The 18,450-nt window shown below is 49.2% G+C and overlaps 2 protein-coding genes across 3 annotated transcripts; one reads left to right on the plus strand and one right to left on the minus strand.

The window, feature by feature from the left end:
• The first annotated feature begins 8 nt into the window (after positions 1 to 8).
• LOC8027061 (reactive oxygen species modulator 1) lies at positions 9 to 3,791 on the plus strand. The gene is made up of 3 exons (XM_002406989.5): positions 9 to 114; positions 1,918 to 2,053; positions 3,562 to 3,791. Exons 2-3 carry the CDS (start codon positions 1,923 to 1,925, stop codon positions 3,668 to 3,670), a joined length of 240 nt encoding a protein of 79 aa, XP_002407033.1. The 5' UTR covers positions 9 to 114; positions 1,918 to 1,922; the 3' UTR covers positions 3,671 to 3,791.
• Positions 3,792 to 8,061: 4,270 nt separating this feature from the next.
• Positions 8,062 to 18,435, minus strand: LOC8027067 (tribbles homolog 2). 2 transcript variants are annotated; one of them, XM_002406988.5, is made up of 4 exons: positions 17,566 to 18,435; positions 16,297 to 16,984; positions 10,311 to 10,603; positions 8,062 to 9,674 (listed from the first exon to the last, which is right to left on the minus strand). In XM_002406988.5, exons 2-4 carry the CDS (start codon positions 16,561 to 16,563, stop codon positions 9,182 to 9,184), a joined length of 1,053 nt encoding a protein of 350 aa, XP_002407032.1. In that variant the 5' UTR covers positions 16,564 to 16,984; positions 17,566 to 18,435; the 3' UTR covers positions 8,062 to 9,181. The 2 variants fall into 2 exon arrangements, with proteins under 2 accessions (XP_002407032.1, XP_042142308.1); XM_042286374.1 differs by having other exon boundaries at positions 16,297 to 16,563; positions 17,566 to 17,777.
• Between the last annotated feature and the right edge of the window lie 15 nt (positions 18,436 to 18,450).

Below are 18,450 nucleotides of genomic sequence, written 5' to 3' on the forward strand. Positions count from 1 at the left end.
AAGGGGCATCGGCATTTTAAAATGGCCGCCTACTAAAGCGTGAGATTTCCTTTCTGCATCAAGATTGCAATTTTTTTACGCTCGATTCTCTGGTCCACTTTGAACGATTCACAGGTGAGGCTCGAAAACCGCCCGACTTCCAGCTCGAGCGGACTACGCGTCACCATCGGTGACCTAAGTTCCCGTAACAACAGACAATCTCGGTGGCGTGCGTGCGATGTTGCACGCCGTTCCCCTCACGACTCTTTGACCTCCTACTGCCTCAATCATCAACGCCGCGTCGTTTCTACATACCTTTGAAATCCACAGATATGACTCACCGATCATGGTTTCAACTTGTTACTGGCCTCACTGACATCGCTCGACCTGAGTGTCCGTTTGCTTAGTCTATGCAACAAGGAAGTGTCCTTTTCTGATCCGTGCGTTCACCACTACAATAAATTCTCTTTTTTTTTTCTTTTTTTTTTTTTTTGGGGGGGGGGGGGGGGCGGGCGGGTTGAGGGCTCTTTAGACACATGTTCGAGTTCCATGGATTCATGACTTCAAGCGACAGGCTCATACCAGCGCTTGTGATGTGCACACCCGTTCTCCGAACTCCTCAGACCTGCAATAAAAAAAAAAAAAAAAGGATTAGTAAGAAATAAGAGAGGAAACATTGTAGACGACTCACAAGGTACCTTTGTAATTCAATTTGACTTCATTTTTTTTTTTTTTTTTAAGTTTGGGGGTTAAAGTTAGAGACCACATTTAAAGTATAGTAGTGGGCAATCATTTGCCACAAGTATGCATTTGTTCTCACTTTGTTCCTTAAAGTGTCCATTAACGGTCTGTGTCTTCCCATTGTTCATTTGTTAGTAGCAGTGCACGGATCCTAACACTGTTGTAAGAGCAGTTTTCACTTCGTCAAAATATTAGCAAATATTTCGAGAATAATCCGACGGTAATCCACATGAATGTCATCAATGTCATTAGGGGAAGATATTTAAAAGGAATATCTTCCGTACCTCCCCTCCTGCTGTTGGTGACCCATCTATGGGGCTCGTTTGCATGACTCGTATTTTACACTTTATCTCCCAAATGTCGGCAGGACCCGCAAAGGCACAGGCGCGAGCGTGTGGCTTTGTCAAGTGCTTCTAAGGCGCAATTTCTCGTACAAACAAAGCGTTTTGCCGAGCTACTAGGGTCACACGCCCATGCCCTTGGCTGCATGCACTGTAGACACTTGCGAGATAGAGCGTAATAGCTCACAAGTGTCACCAGCGCAAGTCCTCTTTTATGCATCAGTGGCTCCGAGAGCAAGCTCTGGCATACGGATCCCTAGTCGACGTGTTTGAATCCCAGCCTCGGCCTCCCGCAATCTGACGGAGGCTCATTGTGGAGAGGCACACAATCGAAGATCCCCAGGGTCGATTCGCCGATCGCCGTGGCCATCCCACCCCAGCGGCTAACTTATCCGCAAGGATTTTAAGGTCACATGACCGGTTTTCCCGAGAGAAGCAACTAAGGGTACTTAGCATTACAGAATGCCATATTTCGATCCTTGCCTCGATTATTAAAGCCCGATTCTACGCGCAGAAAAGAGTGCAAAGCGGCTCGAAGTGCGTGCAAAGTGAAATGCATTTGTGCACTATAGAAGCCGCGTGTAAAGTTATTTCTGGAAAAGGTTACATTAAGCGAGAATGAAAGAAAACGACGGGCAAGGCTTATGTGTGCCGAGCGGAGTCGGCCGGAATGCCGGGCACTTTCTCCCCACGTAGCCGGTTGCGTACCCGTGGCCATTTTATCCACCGGCTCGGATACCCACGGAGATCGGCAAACTGGCCCAGGTGGTAGAACGAATCCTCAATCATTTGCTGTGGCACGTAAAATCCCTGCATCTGATCTTTGCGAGTTCAATTTTCTCCATTTCTTTTGCAGGAACAATGCCATTGCCAGTGCAAGGTGGCTTCCAGAGGGGTCCCAGTTGCTGGGACCGCGTCAAGATGGGCTTCACGATAGGGTTCTGCGTGGGCATGGCATCTGGAGCCCTCTTTGGTGGCTTCTCAGCACTTAGGTGAGGTGCGGCGATCGCCACGAAACCTCTCCAAAGACTCGAAGCAGGCCTAGACATAAAGGGTATCTCCATTCGGTGGCGCTAGACTCGTCAAACACAAAGTTAAGGCAGAGGTTTGTGAAGCGCACCGATTAGACAACCACGACGTCATGCTAGTGTTCTTCCCAGAAATTCTTGAGGTCTGGACATCTCACAATGTCCACGGTATTGTGGGGCGGAAGGGGAAGGGGGAGGGGAGGGGTGAGGAGGAGGGGGAGGAGGAGGCGGAGGCGATTGCTACCACTTTTGGTGTTCTCGGCACTTTCTTCGCCATGCAGCAGTGATTCTGTGTGCAAAGATCATGCAGTCGCATTGAATAGTGCCACACGAGTCTGCCAAACGTTACAATCTGGGGCGTCGCACATTTTAAAATTCAACTTTGCTTTGTCCGGTGGAGATGAAGTATAGAGGTGGGTTGGCTATGGTAGAGGTGGACAGTCCACCAGACTGGTAAGTGGCAAAACCACTGCCGCCCCCTCTGGGAAGAACCCTGCATCAACCTTACATCTCTAGAGTCTGGTCGGCGTGCACCAGAAACTTTGGCTTCAATGTGTTTGATGACCCTGGTACTCCGGGGAAACTTGACTTTCTGGAATACTGAGTTTTGCCCGTCTGGCAATGATGCTCCATTTCGTTGCAAAGCTAGATTCACTTATCTCAAAAAGTTACTTTTGTACCGGGATAACAGGTTTGGTGATTCGGCGGCTCGTCGCTTTCGGGCAACCGTTTATTTTGTGGCTTATCTCTCGAGTCGTGTTTGACATTGTAGGAACTACGGACACTGCGCCGAATGCCTTCTTGCACTATATACAGTTACGTCTCATTACTATATGCACCTCCGTTCCCCCCAAAAATTGTTTGTAATCTGAGTTGTCCATGATGACGAAGCAAAAGTGTGCGTATTTACCAGTTCGTCTCCCGAAATTTTGTCTATATCGTGGGGGTTTGTATTAACGAGACGCAACTACAAGATGACAGTGCAGTGAAAGCCACATACTCTTTGGACTAGTTGTAAGTTTGTCTTTCATTGTACGGTCATGCCCCTGCCCATACCCACACGGACAGAGCAGGGTTAGGTGATGAAACGGAGGCGGCCGATTGTCCCTGCTCGCTCTAGAAATAGACACTTTCTAAAGCCGCACAACTTTGCTTGTGCCACCCACGGCACTCCACAAAGGTTTTCCAAGCAACACACCTTAGCCGAGTTTGAACTGTCATAAAAGACGGGACTTACCTGTGTTCCGTGCGGCGGAAGCTACGTGCTTGTTGGACCGGCTGTACGCCCATCCTTCGCCAACTTGATCACTCTCCCACCCGTACCCACATGCAGAGAGTGTAATCGGGCGGTCGATTGGTCCAGCGACTGCGTAGCTCCCACCATGGTCGGCTTAGGGGTGAACAGAGTACACAAAAAATTGGCGGTAAGCAATCCCTTCAATCCGTTCTGTTGTTCCGCTTCTCTGCTTTAGGTACGGCTTGCGGGGAAGAGAACTCATCCAGAGCGTGGGCAAAGTGATGCTTCAGGGCGGCGGCACGTTTGGGACCTTCATGTCCATAGGAACGGCAATACGGTGCTGAGCCAATGACGGCAGCGACGCTGAGTTCTAGCGCTCTAGCGGCTGCCCAGCAATCTGGAATCTTTGTTCCTGCTGCAGCTTTCTTTTTTTCATTTTGTAATAAAAGAGCAGTTGTTGTTTAACTTGCATTAAATCATATCATTTTCCACCTTCTTACAGCTTGGTGCTCTTTCATCGTAGCAGGAAGCAATTCTAGCCTTGCCAGGCGCCGTTCTAATGTAATTAACTTGTGCACTCAGCCATCTTTGTCTACTGGGCTGTGGAAAGACTTCCAAGCATGTACAATAGCTCTCTCCTGCGGAGTATCAAAACGCATCCACGCCCCAATGACATGGCATTTTTTTTGCCCTGGCAGTAAGCCCTGGAAAGGTGTATACGGCTTTCCAGCGCTCATCACCCAGGTGACAAATGCCGAGACGGTGGGCTCTGGGTGCGTGCACGCACTGCTATGGTGCCTGGGATGGGGCTCTGACTGATCTGTTTACTGCGTCTGAAAAAGTGGTCCCTCGATTTCTACCTGGTAATGTCATGAAAGTGTCATGCTGTCAATGGTCGCGATCCTGGCGGTGATGGATATGGCAGACGCCTGTTCTGCTGGAGGTCGCTTTCCAATGTAACAGTCCACGGAAGCTTCAGCAGCCAGAAGTTGGGATGCCATGACAACAGCGTTTCTTTTTGCCAGCATCTCTACGACCAACTGCCAGGATCGCGACATCCGACAGCATGACACTTCGGCTTCTGCGACGTCATTGGTTGCCACTCCGGGACCGCTTCTGTGTGTGGGCAGCGTAGGACGCTGAACACTCCGGTCGGAGACGCGCTTCGCGCCCCACGCTGCTGCGCTCTGTCCCACTTTACGTCCGTCCGCAGCTGGCGCTACGATCCGATGAAGCCAATCACGCAGCACCAAACGTGCGTCGTCGTGGTGCTCGTTGCCTTTGTTGATTTGTTATCTCTGGCTAAGCCAGGCACACGCTTGTTAAAACCAAGACAAAAGTGTAAATATACCAAAGAGTTGTTAGTCAGTGCCGCGGAAGTGTCTATCTTTTGCGTGCGTAAATTTGAGTAACTTTTGCGGGTGTGCTGTTCCCCCTGTACATCAGTCGCACACAAAACAAAGCGTGGGATCGCGGGCGATTCACTGTGCATGGTTGGTGTACTAGTCTGTGTATGCAGGAGCTCTCTTCTACTCCGAAAAGCGAGCAGAAGAGAGCTACTGCACATGCTCAGAATGCATTCCTCAGCCCGACAGACAGGGATGACATTGCGAGAGGCAATTATTGGAATGGTTTCTACAAGAATGCAGCCTACACACTTGGGTAGCACATGTGCGATCATGCAGTGCGATCATCGTTCGATATGTATGTGCTTTTTTTAACCAAATTCTATGTGCATCGGACGTTTAGAACTTTACGAAGGCTGGACCGTCACATTTTTGAGCACGTAACCTCGTGTCCATAGCATTACGATATCTGACACATTAACCTTGTTGCATCATTTAATTTTTATTGTCTCTCGCACATTCTTTCATTGCTTGGAGTAGCCAGCTAATGCGGGCTCTCCTTAGATTAACCGAGTTTTCTCCTGCTCTTTGAGCTACGAGTGTACCAGCCTGGAGTGGCGGAGTCTGTCGTGGGAACATTCACTGCTTACTACAGTCCACGTGGCAACTCGCTCGTGCTCTTCAGGGGTGGAAGCAAGGTTCAGCCTTTTGTAGCAGGTCTGGGAGCAGCAAAGCTGCTCCTTTGGAGCAGCTTTGGAGCAGTAAAAGCTCTGCTTTGTTGCAGCTCAGGTGCCAAAAAATTAGAGTATCGTAGCGGCATAAGTAAATCTTGGAGCTGGTCACCCAGGCCAAACTTGGGGTTATAGGCGTGAAGGTGTTTTTTTTTAATACAAAAATATCATAACAAAAAGGCATCTCTATGTAACGTTCCAGAACCATTTCCAAACATACCCTTTCCTTAAATATAGCCCAGCCCATTGCATGAAAAAGCAAACGGCCTAATTGCAATTTATCTGAATGGCAGCTATTGAGAACTGTCCTGGTAGCCGGCTCGTTCCTATCGTGGATTGCCAATAGAAGGCATAGTCAACAAAAGAAGCCTTCAGCCTCGTGAACACAAAACAATGTGCCTATTTAGCAACTCAAATTACAAGTTCAATAATTGAAAACAAAATCATTTCAAAATGCAATAGCATGGCATGCAATAAAGCCCAATACTTAGTGATTACAGTTTTCATTATTAGGAAATACAAATGTTCCAAGCCCCTGTTTAGCACTTCTAAAACTTTGAATCGTCCTTACTAGAACAAGCATGGCTGGATAGAATAAAAAAAAGCTCGTTAGTTTGTTAAAAAGAAAAGTAACTGACAAAACTAGCAAGACCATAACATGGAACGTTTTCCACGCAAGTCAATTGCATGGATCTGTTCTAGCACAACGGTTTAGAGTTTGCATCGCTCAGCAGGATAAATAAATTCCAACTGTTTTCCTTGTCCTCCCACGAGTTCGCTGTTCGTGTGGCATCGCGTGTATTCGCCACGGTATACGTGTTTACAGGTGTTCACATATTCGTTTACAGATGAGGCCACCAATTATCGCTTTTATGGTTACGTTTACAACGCGCATCAGGAGCACGGAAGCAGTTTTAGCAAAAGCAAACACCGTAAACATGGAAACAAAAACAAACAAAAAACAATTATGCAAATTTTTTTTTTTTTTGTAAATTAGTTATTGTTTTTTTTAGAGATTAGATGATAGGTGAACACACGTCAGCCAGCTCCTATACTCTGTTTCACGATAACTTGGCGAACTATGGAGGCTGTGGCCCACGCCGAGCGAGCAACGATAGCGGTGATAGCTTTCAGTGCACTAAGAGGCACAATGCCGAAGCTTGGGGAGCGAAGGGCGTAAACACATCGGAGTAGGCCACGCACCCTCATCCCTAGGCTCACTTCCAGGTGGTGCAGCCTGCACTGCGAGCCACGTGCTTTTCTGTTCACATTTCATTTTTCCCCGATACGGCTTCACGCACATTGCACTCGAAGAACGCATCCAAATGGCGCCGAAACGAATCTTGATCGGCATCCAAGGGTGCGAAGGCACAGAGACCCAGTACTACGGCGGTGCCAAGAAAGCTTTGATCCCGCCGTGAGACCGCTTTCGCTTTTGCCGAGTTGTACCTTTTTCCTGTGGCACTGCACTTTCATAAAATTTTCCGCATGTTCACAACGGCAAGTCTCAACGGTTTCACAGGGTCTTAAAAAACTTCTACGGCGAATGATGACGAACGAGCAGAAAACATGTCTATAGCACGCTGCCGCCAGCCTCTGCAACGCTAGCAAAACAGAAAATCATCTACGAGCAACATGGCCGTCTGGTGGCTTCACTCGCACTGCAGCGAACAAGCGGGGAAGCACGATCCAGCAACGAAAATCCCAAAAGCCCACGTGTGCCGCGCGACGAATAATGGGAGTACTCGCTACGCCCCTCCCCACCGTCTTTCCTCTCGCTACAACGTGGCATACACGAGCCGTTGCAGGTTACCATAGCAACAACATTCGAGCATCCCAGAGCCGAGTAGCCGAGTCGGATTGGTTTGACCGTCGGACGAGCGACGAGCACACGGGGGAGAGGTTGTGCCCCTTTTTTTATCCCTCTCCTTTGTACCGCACCGTCTCTTGTCTGCTGCGCCTTCGCATTGTTGAACCTAGTCGAACCCTGCCACGGTCGTGGTGCGAAATAAGTGTATTCTGTGACACTGCAAGACGTGAAGGTAAGTTATAACCTTCACGTCTAGCTATCTCCCCTTTTGAATTGCTTCTCTTCGCAGGTAAACGCTTTGTGATTAAGTTTTTTTTGTTTTTTTTTTTGTGCGTGCGTGGTGTATTTTTTAGCTTTCTCTTCTGAATCACTTCTCTTCACTCAATTTTGTTCACAACTTGAGCTTTTGGAATTTTCTTTCTTTCCTACTTCTATCTGAGGGAAGCGACAGGCTAGATGACGATTGTTTGCAGATTTTTGGAAGCTTTCCCGGCGTGAAAAAGTTTGATATAGCCAATATGTTGTTTGTTATAAAAAGTACTTTTTCCATGCATTTTTATTTAAATTTTTCGTGAGTCCGATATCCACAATAATTCGCTGTACGTGGGTTCGTTCTAAACGGGTTTCACTGTATAGCCGCAGTCGCATGAAGCAGAGTAAAGGGGAAGGCCACAGTAACTGGTGGACGAGTGTGGTCAAGCATTCAGAATCGGTCAACGGATTGCACCATAGCCAGTGTGGCGGAAAGAGACTACTTCTTGCAGGCCAAAGTGTGCCATAATTAAAGCATGCACATGGAGGCAAGTCGTTTAAGAGAGCTTGCCCAGAAAAACAGCAGATTCCAGGTGTTTCGACCAAAGTGTTCCATTTATTTACATGCAACAGAAATCCCAACTACACATGACTCCAACCAGAATATGGGACAACTTAGATGTTCCACAACAATAAAAAAAAAGAAAAAAGAACAGCAGTCCCTCCTTAGATGTACACAAAGAACTGCTTCAACCTTCCAAAGAGTACCGAGAATCACGGGGAGAATCCACCCACTCCTTTCCCCCACCGGAGTTTTAAATAAATTTAGCAGTTGCACAGGAAATAGAGACAGTTGCACGAAAAGAAAAAGAGGAGAGACTGCCAAAACACATCGATGGCATCAACACCAACAACAAAGAGTTTGCGCAAGCGCAACAACGTTGATCATAGGCTGACATTCAGGTTTCCCTCTACACTTTAGTGTGCTTCTTTTGTTTTGTCGTATGTTTCTCGCTCCATTTATGCATACACGCACACGATTGCACAGTGCCTCCGGTTCTGCGAACCGCCCGTCGTGACTCTATCTAGCTGGCGTTCCTCATTTCTTTTTGTTTTCAAGCGAGCAGTGGCTGCTTGTGGACCCAGCACGCGCCCAAGAAACAAAGCGTCGGAATGAAAAGCTACACAAGTGCGAGGGCGTACCTCGCACCTTCCCAGTTTCTTTGTTTCAAACGTTGGCACGCATTCTGATGAGAACAGTGTGGAAAGGTGGGACTATACAGTGAAATGATTCAATGAGGTGCTCTTGCATCCCTCGGTTCCTTAGAGTGCGCACACTTTGTTTTTTTCAGACTGTCGTCTGCTTCTTTGGAGTCGTCTGCTTTCGTCGCAGACGATACATTGCGGTCGGGCGGTGGAACGACGGAATTCCGCGAGACGCCGCGTCTCCCTTGCGAGAGACGCGGGGTTCGTGCTCCGACGGCGTCGCTCGCCGGTTTCCCCCATGACGGCGGCGCTTGCTCCGTTGTACCAACGCGGGCATGTGCGTCGCCGCTGCCGAACTCTCGAGTTCTAAACACGAGAGGCCGCCGTGGAGGAACACAGTGGCGAGGGCAACACCGCTCTTCCGCGCCCCCGCCATATCCGCGGCAGTGATAGAAGAACGGCACCCCAAACGTCCGCCGCAATCCGCACCCAGACTAAGCGGTGCGCACATCAGTCTGTCATCGCTTCCGGCGGCGCCGCGTACTCCGGCACAGTCTGGTCCGTCGACGCGTCTTCGCGGTTGAGGCAACCTTCCCGGTGCACCGAGGACGCGGTCGCGCACTTCCGCCGTGCAAACCACGGGTGTCCCAGGACTTCTTCCGCGGTGAGTCGCTCCGACGGATCCTTCCGGAGCAGCGAGCGCACCAGGCACCGCGCCCTTGGACCCAGAGACTCCGGAACGGAGAAGACGCCACGGCGGATCTTGGCAAAGAGTGCGCCGGGATCGCTGTCGTGGAAGGGGTAGCGTCCCACGAGGAGGGTGTACAGGAGCACGCCGAGGCTCCAGCAGTCGGCGGCGCGCCCGCTGTAGCGTCCGCCGGCCGACGTCGTCAGGATCTCCGGGCTGACATACGCCGGGCAGCCGTGCTTGTCGCTCAGCGCGTCGCTCGACGGGTCTTCGAGAACGACGGCGTCTTCGAGAGTCTCCAGCTTCAGCCGCGTGCTGTGGGAGACAAAAAGAAAGGCATTTGAGCTTGCTAGCTACGACGTAACAGGGGGAACTGCTTAAGTGGTGCGGGGTAACTCGGAAGGTGAAGTGAGCCTTCATAGCCCTGTTTGTTAGATGCCCCAAAGAATTTCATTAAAGCTTAAACAATCAAATGACTAGCGGTCCACAGTGGTATTTATTTTGGCAAGATAAAGTACCCCAATTCTCAGTTTTTCTGTTCGAATAAACACCACAATTAAGTACAATGCTACTTCACAGACACACAAAAAAAGAGGCTTGGGTGAACGTTTGTCCACAGGGAAAAAGAATGTTTTTTCTCCTTTGAGTGAGGTGGGCTCATATCAAATCATATTTTCAAATATGAGATGCGGATACCTGAACAGAAAATCGCAGCGCACCATGTGAAGAAACCGATCCACATGGTCCCTTCAAAGGTGCAACACGCTACCAGGTCTACCTTGTGGGTGTGGTCACAATAAGTTTGGAAATTACCGAAAAATACAGGAACAAGACAGGCCAAATGATACAAGGGGCATTGTATCGTTCAGCCTGCATTGTCGGTCTTTTCTTTTTGGGCGCTTTTCCATACCTGGATTATTTATCCGCTTTGCCACAAGAAGGAACACTCACCGTTCGGGGTCCTCGAAGACAAACTTGCGCAGCTTGAGGTCTCGCAGCACGACGCCTGCCTCGTGGCACGCCTGCACTGCCGAGGCCACCTGGTGGAACAGGCAGAGCGCTTCGGGCTCCCTGAGGCGCCGCTTGGCACGCACATACGAGTGGAGGTCGCCGTACGAGCGCTTGAAGAAGACATACGTCAGGGAGTCCCCCACCAGCACCTCCTCCACCTGGTTCACGTGGTCCCGACCGTCCAGTCGCAGGTGGCCTGCCAGTGCCTGCCGGCAACGCTCGCTCGGCACCACCTGTTGCGTGTAAAAGAAGGAAATCGCATTGAGCCAACTGCATCAGTGAAAACTACATAGTACAGCGTTGTAGCTGGTTGAGTCAAATGCATCTGTGAAAACTACACATAATACAATGCAGCAACTAGTTATGTAAGCCACCTGCATCTGTGAACATGGAAGGGAAAAGGACAGGTAGAACGAACGAGCGCTGCATCTGTGAAAACTGCACACGGCACAGTGCGGCAGGTCATTGCGTGCAAGAAGACTAGAATGATGCTAAGCCAACTGTATCTGTGGAAACTACACATGGTACAGTGTGATAGCTGGTTGTGTGTAGGTTGAGCCAACTGCAATGTGAAAACTACAGATAGTGTAGTGTGGTAACTCATGTGCAAGATGTTGAGCCAACTGCCTTTGTGAAAGCTACACATATTAATTGATCAACCTGCCTGACTATGAAATGTCAGGTCAAGAAAAAGGGCCTACTGAACGACTGCAGCTACCCAGTTCCATAAGATGACAACTCCTTTGGCAAATGGCCCTGAAAGATACGAGCTCTAAAGGTATTCGGATAAATTTAGCAAATATGTCAAACTAGAGCTGCCTAGACCCACCATAAGCACTAATATAGGTAACAATGGAGATTGCTGATTCCAGGAACCTTGGACAAGTAACCACATGCTGGAAAAACATTGATTAATCTGCAGAGCATCCAGTAGCACCGGACAACTTGTACCCAATCAAATATGAATCTTCTACACGACTATGAAAACACATGAAACACGACTGCATCTACTCTCCACACCTGTCCTCTAACAAAGTTATTGATTCGACCAAATACTGCAAGAGATTTAGATTTTCCTGTTGGTATCAAACAGCTGTCTGCCATTTTGTTTCACGGATGGATGAACAAATTAATAAGTATTTACTACAAGGGACGCCATGTAGGCCTGCTTCGGGAAGAAAAAAAGTATGCAGAAAGCAAGTCATCCGCTTCTTGAGCAGGAGTTGTGGTGACATCAGAACGACACCGAGCTCCGATTGGCTTGGATGGAAAGGATAGTGGGTAGACCTCAATGCAAGATGCCTTGAGGTCTACCCACTATTTGTTTTTTGGTCAGCCAATAAGAGTTTGGCGTTCTGACATCATTGCAAACCCTGTGCAAGAAGCAGACTAACTTGCACTCCGCATTGGAAAGATTGCATCTCCAGCCTGCCATGGATTGCAACCTGTGAATTCCGCCAGCCCCATTTTCACGAGAAAATACACACCTGTGTGTGTGTATGTCATTTCCAACTACTATTTAGAGCCGCAACTGGTAACTCGGTCCCCAAAGCCCTCAGACCTAACAGGTGCCTCGAAAAACCCCGAGTATGCGAAGTACCAAGCGTTGCATTCGAACGCGTACAGCGGGCAATTTAGAGTACACATTCCGACAACCTAATCTTCGCGCAAGTTTGTGAAGTCTCGTTTGAGGTGTGCTGCAATCAATGCGGCTGCAAATGCAAAGTTCATCTCCACACGCCGCACTCCCGTTGTCGCAATCACTTGTGAAAGCGTACACACGCTAACAAATTCGAGCGCCCGCAATACCCTTTCGGGTCTGAAGAACTTGCGCAACCAGAAAACGCTACCTACTGCGGAGCCGGCGGTTGCTGCTCGACAAACAGATCTTGCGCAACCACCCCAACCTTGCAGTCGGGCCGCCCTGTTTTCCCGCCAATAAGTTCCCCCCCCCCCCCCCCCCCCCCCCCACACACACACACACAAAATAAATTCGGATCTGCGTTTTCAGTCTCGAAATAATAGGGCTCGCATTTGGCACTTTCATCAACTCCTCGAAGACCTCTACGCTTTCTGGCAGCCTCAAAGAAGGGTAGCTATTTCCACGTGGACGCTGACCACGAAAGCAACAAGTAGGCGGGTTATGGTTAGCCAACATAGGAGCCACTCTGAATGCCGAATTCTGCAGAAAATTGGAGCCAATCAAGCAACGCCACAAGCGCATCCTCTTGGCCCTTGTCGTCTTTGGGCGTTTGTACTCGTTTTCACCTCCAGAACCGCAAAAGAAATCAGCTCCTCGCGTAGCCTTACTAATTTTCTCCTTTGTGCGGAGGATTGAGATATCTGTACGTGCATTCTAGACTATATGCGGAGAGCAAGTCGTCTGCGACTTGCGCAGGAGTGGCGGTGACGTCAGAATGACGCCGAGCTTGATGGCTTTGATTGAAAGGACAGTGGGTAGACCTCAAAGCTAGTTGCCTTGAGGTCTACCAACTATCCTTCATTCAGAACCAATCGGAGCTCGGCGTTCTCACGCCACCGCCACCCCTGCAAAAGCAGACGAACTTGCGCTCCGCATATGTGTTATCTTATCAAGACGTACACGTTTCAAACGCCAAAACCGTCGCGTCTTGCTCCGACAACCAAATCTTCCATGAACTACTTAGCACGGCGTATGGACAATGCGCAAAACGTCCTGGTTAACATTTCTCGCCAAGAAACCCTGAGAGCAGACGGGCAACTTTCCAAATAAATCCACCAGGCACGAAATCCCCTCCGCTCCAAAAGCACCCGCAAATCCAAAGCTACAAATGGGCAAAGCCGTCGAAAGGAGCTGGCAAAACGGACCTCTCTCGGAAACAAAGCCTATCTCCCCTTTTGCAACACAGTCCGACGACGACGGCAATCCGGGCGGGAAGAAAGAGAGACGCAGAAAGCGTTTTCCAGAGCGGCACTCCCGAGTCAGGCGAAGAGCTGCTGCAACAGTTCCTTGCGCAAGTCAGACGAACCCGGAGTCCGTTTGGAACGGCTCTTTCGCAGAGTTTCCTGCCCCCGCGCGAGGCAATGCTCGGCTCGCCGTCGGGCGCGTGGGCCCGATAACGGAGCCGATGGGGCTCGTCTTGCATCACGCCCGGCAACGCGCTCTGCCCGTGATATCGCCCCAAAAGGACTCCGGCGAGCAACAGCCGCAAACGCTTGCGTCCTCCACGAAAGCCCTTCGTACTCGTTTGCTTTTTATGTTCTCTTCAGAGCTTGCCCGACAAACACGACGCGCGCGTTGGCTCTTTTTATTATTATTTCTACTCCGGCGTATTCATTCGATCGTCGTCACGCCGTAATGGCCGCCGCCGTTGTGTACGCCTGCCGGAAGTACTGGTCGGCCTTCGCACAGCGAGCGCCAACTCCCGATTGGTAGATGTACGGCAAATATGGATTGGCTTCTGGAAGCTTACAGGGAACTGACCGGATACCGTTGGAGTGTCAAATGATGAGTGGTTACTGCACACCTGCTGGCGATTGCCTATGCGTAGCGCAAGTTCGTCTGCTTCCTTTTGTAGGGGTTGCGATGACGTCAGAACGCCGAACTCCGATTCAATGGATAGTGGGTAGACCTCAAGGCAGCTTGCTTCGAGGACTGCCCACTATCCTCCAATAAGGGCCAATCAAAGCTCGGCGTCTCACTGACGGCCATCGCAATTCCCCTGCAAAAAGAAGCAGATGAACTTGCGCTCCGCAAAGGATAACCGTTGTCAAGTGCGACGGGTCCCAGAATGGTCCACTCTGGCCGCAGCATAACGTGATTGACGGACAAAGCAAAAGGCGGCAGGAATTTTCAATTGGCTACTGAAAGCTGACTGGACACCTGTGGATTGTCAAATGATAAGTTGTTACTAAGCGGCTGATAGAGATTGAAAGATCTTCGGCCACTGAAGGTACTGGACGACCACTGACGATTGGACCATGTGGGTGCACTTCGATTGGTGGGCAAGACAACCAGTGGCAAATGATTCTTGTTTCCTTTTCTGCCACTACAAAGCGCATCTACTTTTCTGATTTTTTTTTTTTTAATTATTGTAACTACGAGTAGTTTATATTTGCGGGAGAGACCTCGCAAAAATTCAGGTCGCCAAGGGACCTCTACCCTGCTCGAAATTACGTGCGCTATTCTCGACAAAACTGTTTGTCCTATCTCAACACCTGCGCTGTTCTGTAATGGACCATTTGCGACACGGACGGAAAACCCAAACAAGTCACCAGCTGGGATGTGAGGTAAAACCACGCAACTGTCATGACGCCAACAAAGCAGTGGAAAGGTGGGGCCACACTTGCAGCCTTTTTTTACACGTCGGTCGCAAAACAAGCCAGAAATAAACAGCACATACCGAGAGAAATTAAAAAGAAAAATAAAGCCTCTGCAAAAGCAAGTTAGAAAACAAAACTTGGAAAACAGCCTGGAAATCGCCATCCACCCATATTTAAGTTCGTCAACAGGGTACAAGCACTTTGGCTGCAGTCGCCAAATGTTAGGCCAGCGTTTTATGATGTGGCAGTATGCAATAAATCCATTAAAAAACGAAAAAAAAGGATAAAAGTTTTGCAAAGGCGAATGAATACCAGCGACGTATTATCACAACAGGACATCCTAAGAAATATTAATAGAAAAAAAAAAGCCTGTCACCAAGTGATTCGCGAAAGAGTTGAGTCAAGCAAGCAAGCCTTGAGGTGTTGCGATGAAGGGTGTTGAGAAATCCACACACCGAAAACGGGGTGGGTGACTCTTCCTGTCCGAATATAGTCGGCTCCAGAGCCGAAAATCGGACCAGACGTCATGCCTGGGGTGCAACCGCGGGTCGCATTTAGCCGCCGCTGTTCCACTGGAATCGAGCCAGGGATTTTACGCGTGTGGAAAAACAGTAGCATCCAGGCCACAACCGGAATGAGAGGGGAGAGGACAGGTCCCATCTGGGGATGAATCACACGGCGAGTGGGCAAACTCAGCATGGTGAGCGCTGCCCAAAATATGTCCCTCGAGGACTTTGCCCAAATATCTGAATGGCGGTTGCCCTCCCCTCCCCCCTTCACCCCCCCCCCCCCCCCCCCCCCAAAAAAAAATAAAAAAATAGCCGGGTTCGGCAACCTGTTGCGCTCTGCAGAAGGATGCGTCATTTTCGTTTTTAGTTTTCGCGCTAGCTGAGGCCTTGCTGGAAGGGTTGAACAGACGGAAGTCGTTAGAGGCCTCCCGCTTCCGTCTGCTAAGTTTTCCGCGTAGCGCTCTGTCTTGATTAGACAAAAAAAAAAAAAAAAGTTCCACGAGCCGCTGTGATTTAAGTGATTCTTTGTGGTACGTTTCCTAAAAAATCAAACTAACATTTTATGTATCTTTTTTTAACCTAATGTGAATCGAGGCGAGATAATATGTTTCTTTATTCTCCAAGAAAGAACAACGGTGATGAAGACGAAGGAAAAGAGCTTTCTAGAAACATTTCGACTAGCTCAGTTTTCGACCAAACAGCTGGAACTAGACCGGCATTCTGTTTTAGGCTGAACTTCTTATAAATGTTGGCAAAGTTCTGTAGTAATAACACTAATATTTAACCCAACCATATTAGAAATGCAATATAGCAATACCTATAACGTTACTATTGCGTACGCTGCGTGCCACGAAAGCAACAGACGCTGCCCGAGTCGTCTGCTAAAAATCTCCGAAAAAAGCAAAAAAAAAAAAACATTAAAAGGTAGATACAATTTAATAATCGCAATTAATCGTCCAAGATTATCACGCATCAGGGTTAAATAATAATATCGAGAACGACAACGAATAACAATAAACGAAAAAAGACAGCTGCTACGCAGCTGCGGCGCATAATGCACCGTTCACTCATCCAAAATGTCGGAGCAGAAGCGTGTGACGCAAAGCGGAGCTCACCTTGCAGGAAAATTCCTCCTGGGTGTGGACGTTGACACTTCTGTACATGGCACTGCCTTCGAGTTGCTCGAGAAGGATGTAGCGTCCGCCGACGAGGCTGGCCGCGAAGGGTTCCCGGTTGCACGGGAACACCGGCGGAGTCGCCGGCTGGAGGTTAGGGCTGAGGTTGCCCCCTGTCGCACAAACTCCATCGGGAACCTTGTCGAAGTTCTGCTGCCGTTTCTCTTGAGCCGCCTGGATATCCACGGATAGGCGTGCGATATTCATCTGGAACGGTATCCGAGACGTGGAGATGTATTCACACCGCCGGCTGCACGACGCACAGGCTCGGAGCGATTGACGCACACGAGTCGACAGGGATGTCTTCCTCTTGCTTCCAACTTTTTTATTTCTGCTTCTTTTCCCTTTAGAGCGTCGTAGTGAACATCGTTTCGATTGCCGCGAGAAAATAATTAAATTAAACAGAGGTCGAAGACGTTTTCGAGATGGCTTTGGTGACTGTTGGTCGACGACGGCGAGGCGAAAAGGCTTGCGTCCCGAAGAGGCAACACGAGCAAGCGCTCTCTCTCCACGTCGCCCGAACAATGACTCCTTGAACTAGTTCGCCGAGATCGCGTCGATTTTTTTTTATATCCCTGCTTCTTTCTTTGTTACTGTCGTTCAGATGGTCGCAGTTTTGGCTTCCAGACTGGAATAAAAGGGAGAAAAAATAAATTTCTAGTTACCAAGATCGGACCAAAGCAAAAAGAAAACAAATAAACTCAAGGGTATATCGTTCAAGGAAGACTGGAATCCAAGGTTTACGCAGAGACGGCACACGTGTACATAAACACAAAAGAGGCCGCCGTTTCCGCTGCCAAATATAGAAATTTCCTGGCCACATTAATTTTTCTTATTAGTCTGGTTGCACAGCGCCCCATCGCAATATTCGACCGGACGCTGCAAGACCACAGCGTTTGTTTTCGAGTCGGGGAGCGCTACGCCGCACAGCGAACGCACAGCTACAACGCGCTATCGGGAGTTTCGATCAATAACGCAATGTTTTTCCTCGCAAAGCGTATGTACGAATTCACTAAAACACCACGTCGTGGCCGCCGCAAAACGAGGGCTAGATCGCGAATACAGACCAATAAACCGTCAACAAAAAGAAACGAAGGCGAAGGCATGCGGACGCGAAAAGAATGCGAGTCCCGACGCGACCAAAAATACGGGGCCGTGTTGTGCTTTTTCGGGCAGCTCCGGCTTTGGAAAGGGGACGCAAATACGCACCTTGATTTGCGTTGTTTCCTAGCGGGGTGGCAGTCTCCAGTTGAGCGGTTGAGTATTCCAGAGTGTGTAGTGTGCTCCGTGATGATTCCGGACGAACCGATGGGAACGGCCAACTGGTCGGCCTACCCCACTCAGAAACAGCTACAAACTATGGAAAGGCAACTTACGCACCGCCATTGTGAAAGCGCGAAGGCAGCCGCGGAGTGATACGGCTCTCGGAGCGGTTTCCACCCCGGAAGACATCTGACGTCAACGGACTCGGAAAGTTTTTTTTCAAAACTGAACGGTCAACATAATATTTCTCTACTCATATTATAAGTTTCCGGTGTAAATAAATTTGAAATATTGCTTTGAAAGCCGTAAAGTCGGTCTGCATCGACTGGTCGGGGCAGGAAGGCGCAGCACTACTTTCTTAGGCGCAATGAGCGTTTTGACGAATCGTGACGCATGTTTGAGGTTACGAAATCGGGGAATCGGCGGCTCTTGACGCAACTGTTCGGCGAGTTGCCGCGTAAATTTTTTAGATGTGGCATCACGCGGCGGTGTGTTTGAGATTTCGCAGGATTTGGTGATGGCCGTCGACTGTTGATTTACAGGACCCTCTGTAATGCCAATAGACGCGTTAGAATTCGAGAGTACTTTTCGGCGCAGAAGGTAGTGCGCTGGATGGAAAAGTTTGGGGAGATTTGCGTAAATTGCGACGCGTTTTCCTTTGTCAAGGTCGGCCGGTATTTAACTGAAGCGATGAGTTCACTCGAACTCGATTACGCACATACTCGAGTTGCAAAACTGGGGTTGTCCAAAACATTCTATTTTAGTTGTAGCGATACTCCGCGTTTATTTGTTCCGCTGGTCAGACGGTCAGACGTCTACGTTTTATTTCGC

Source organism: Ixodes scapularis, unplaced genomic scaffold, assembly GCF_016920785.2.
Source record: "Ixodes scapularis isolate PalLabHiFi unplaced genomic scaffold, ASM1692078v2 PGA_scaffold7__128_contigs__length_106722199, whole genome shotgun sequence".
Classification (NCBI taxonomy): Eukaryota; Metazoa; Arthropoda; class Arachnida; order Ixodida; family Ixodidae; genus Ixodes; species Ixodes scapularis.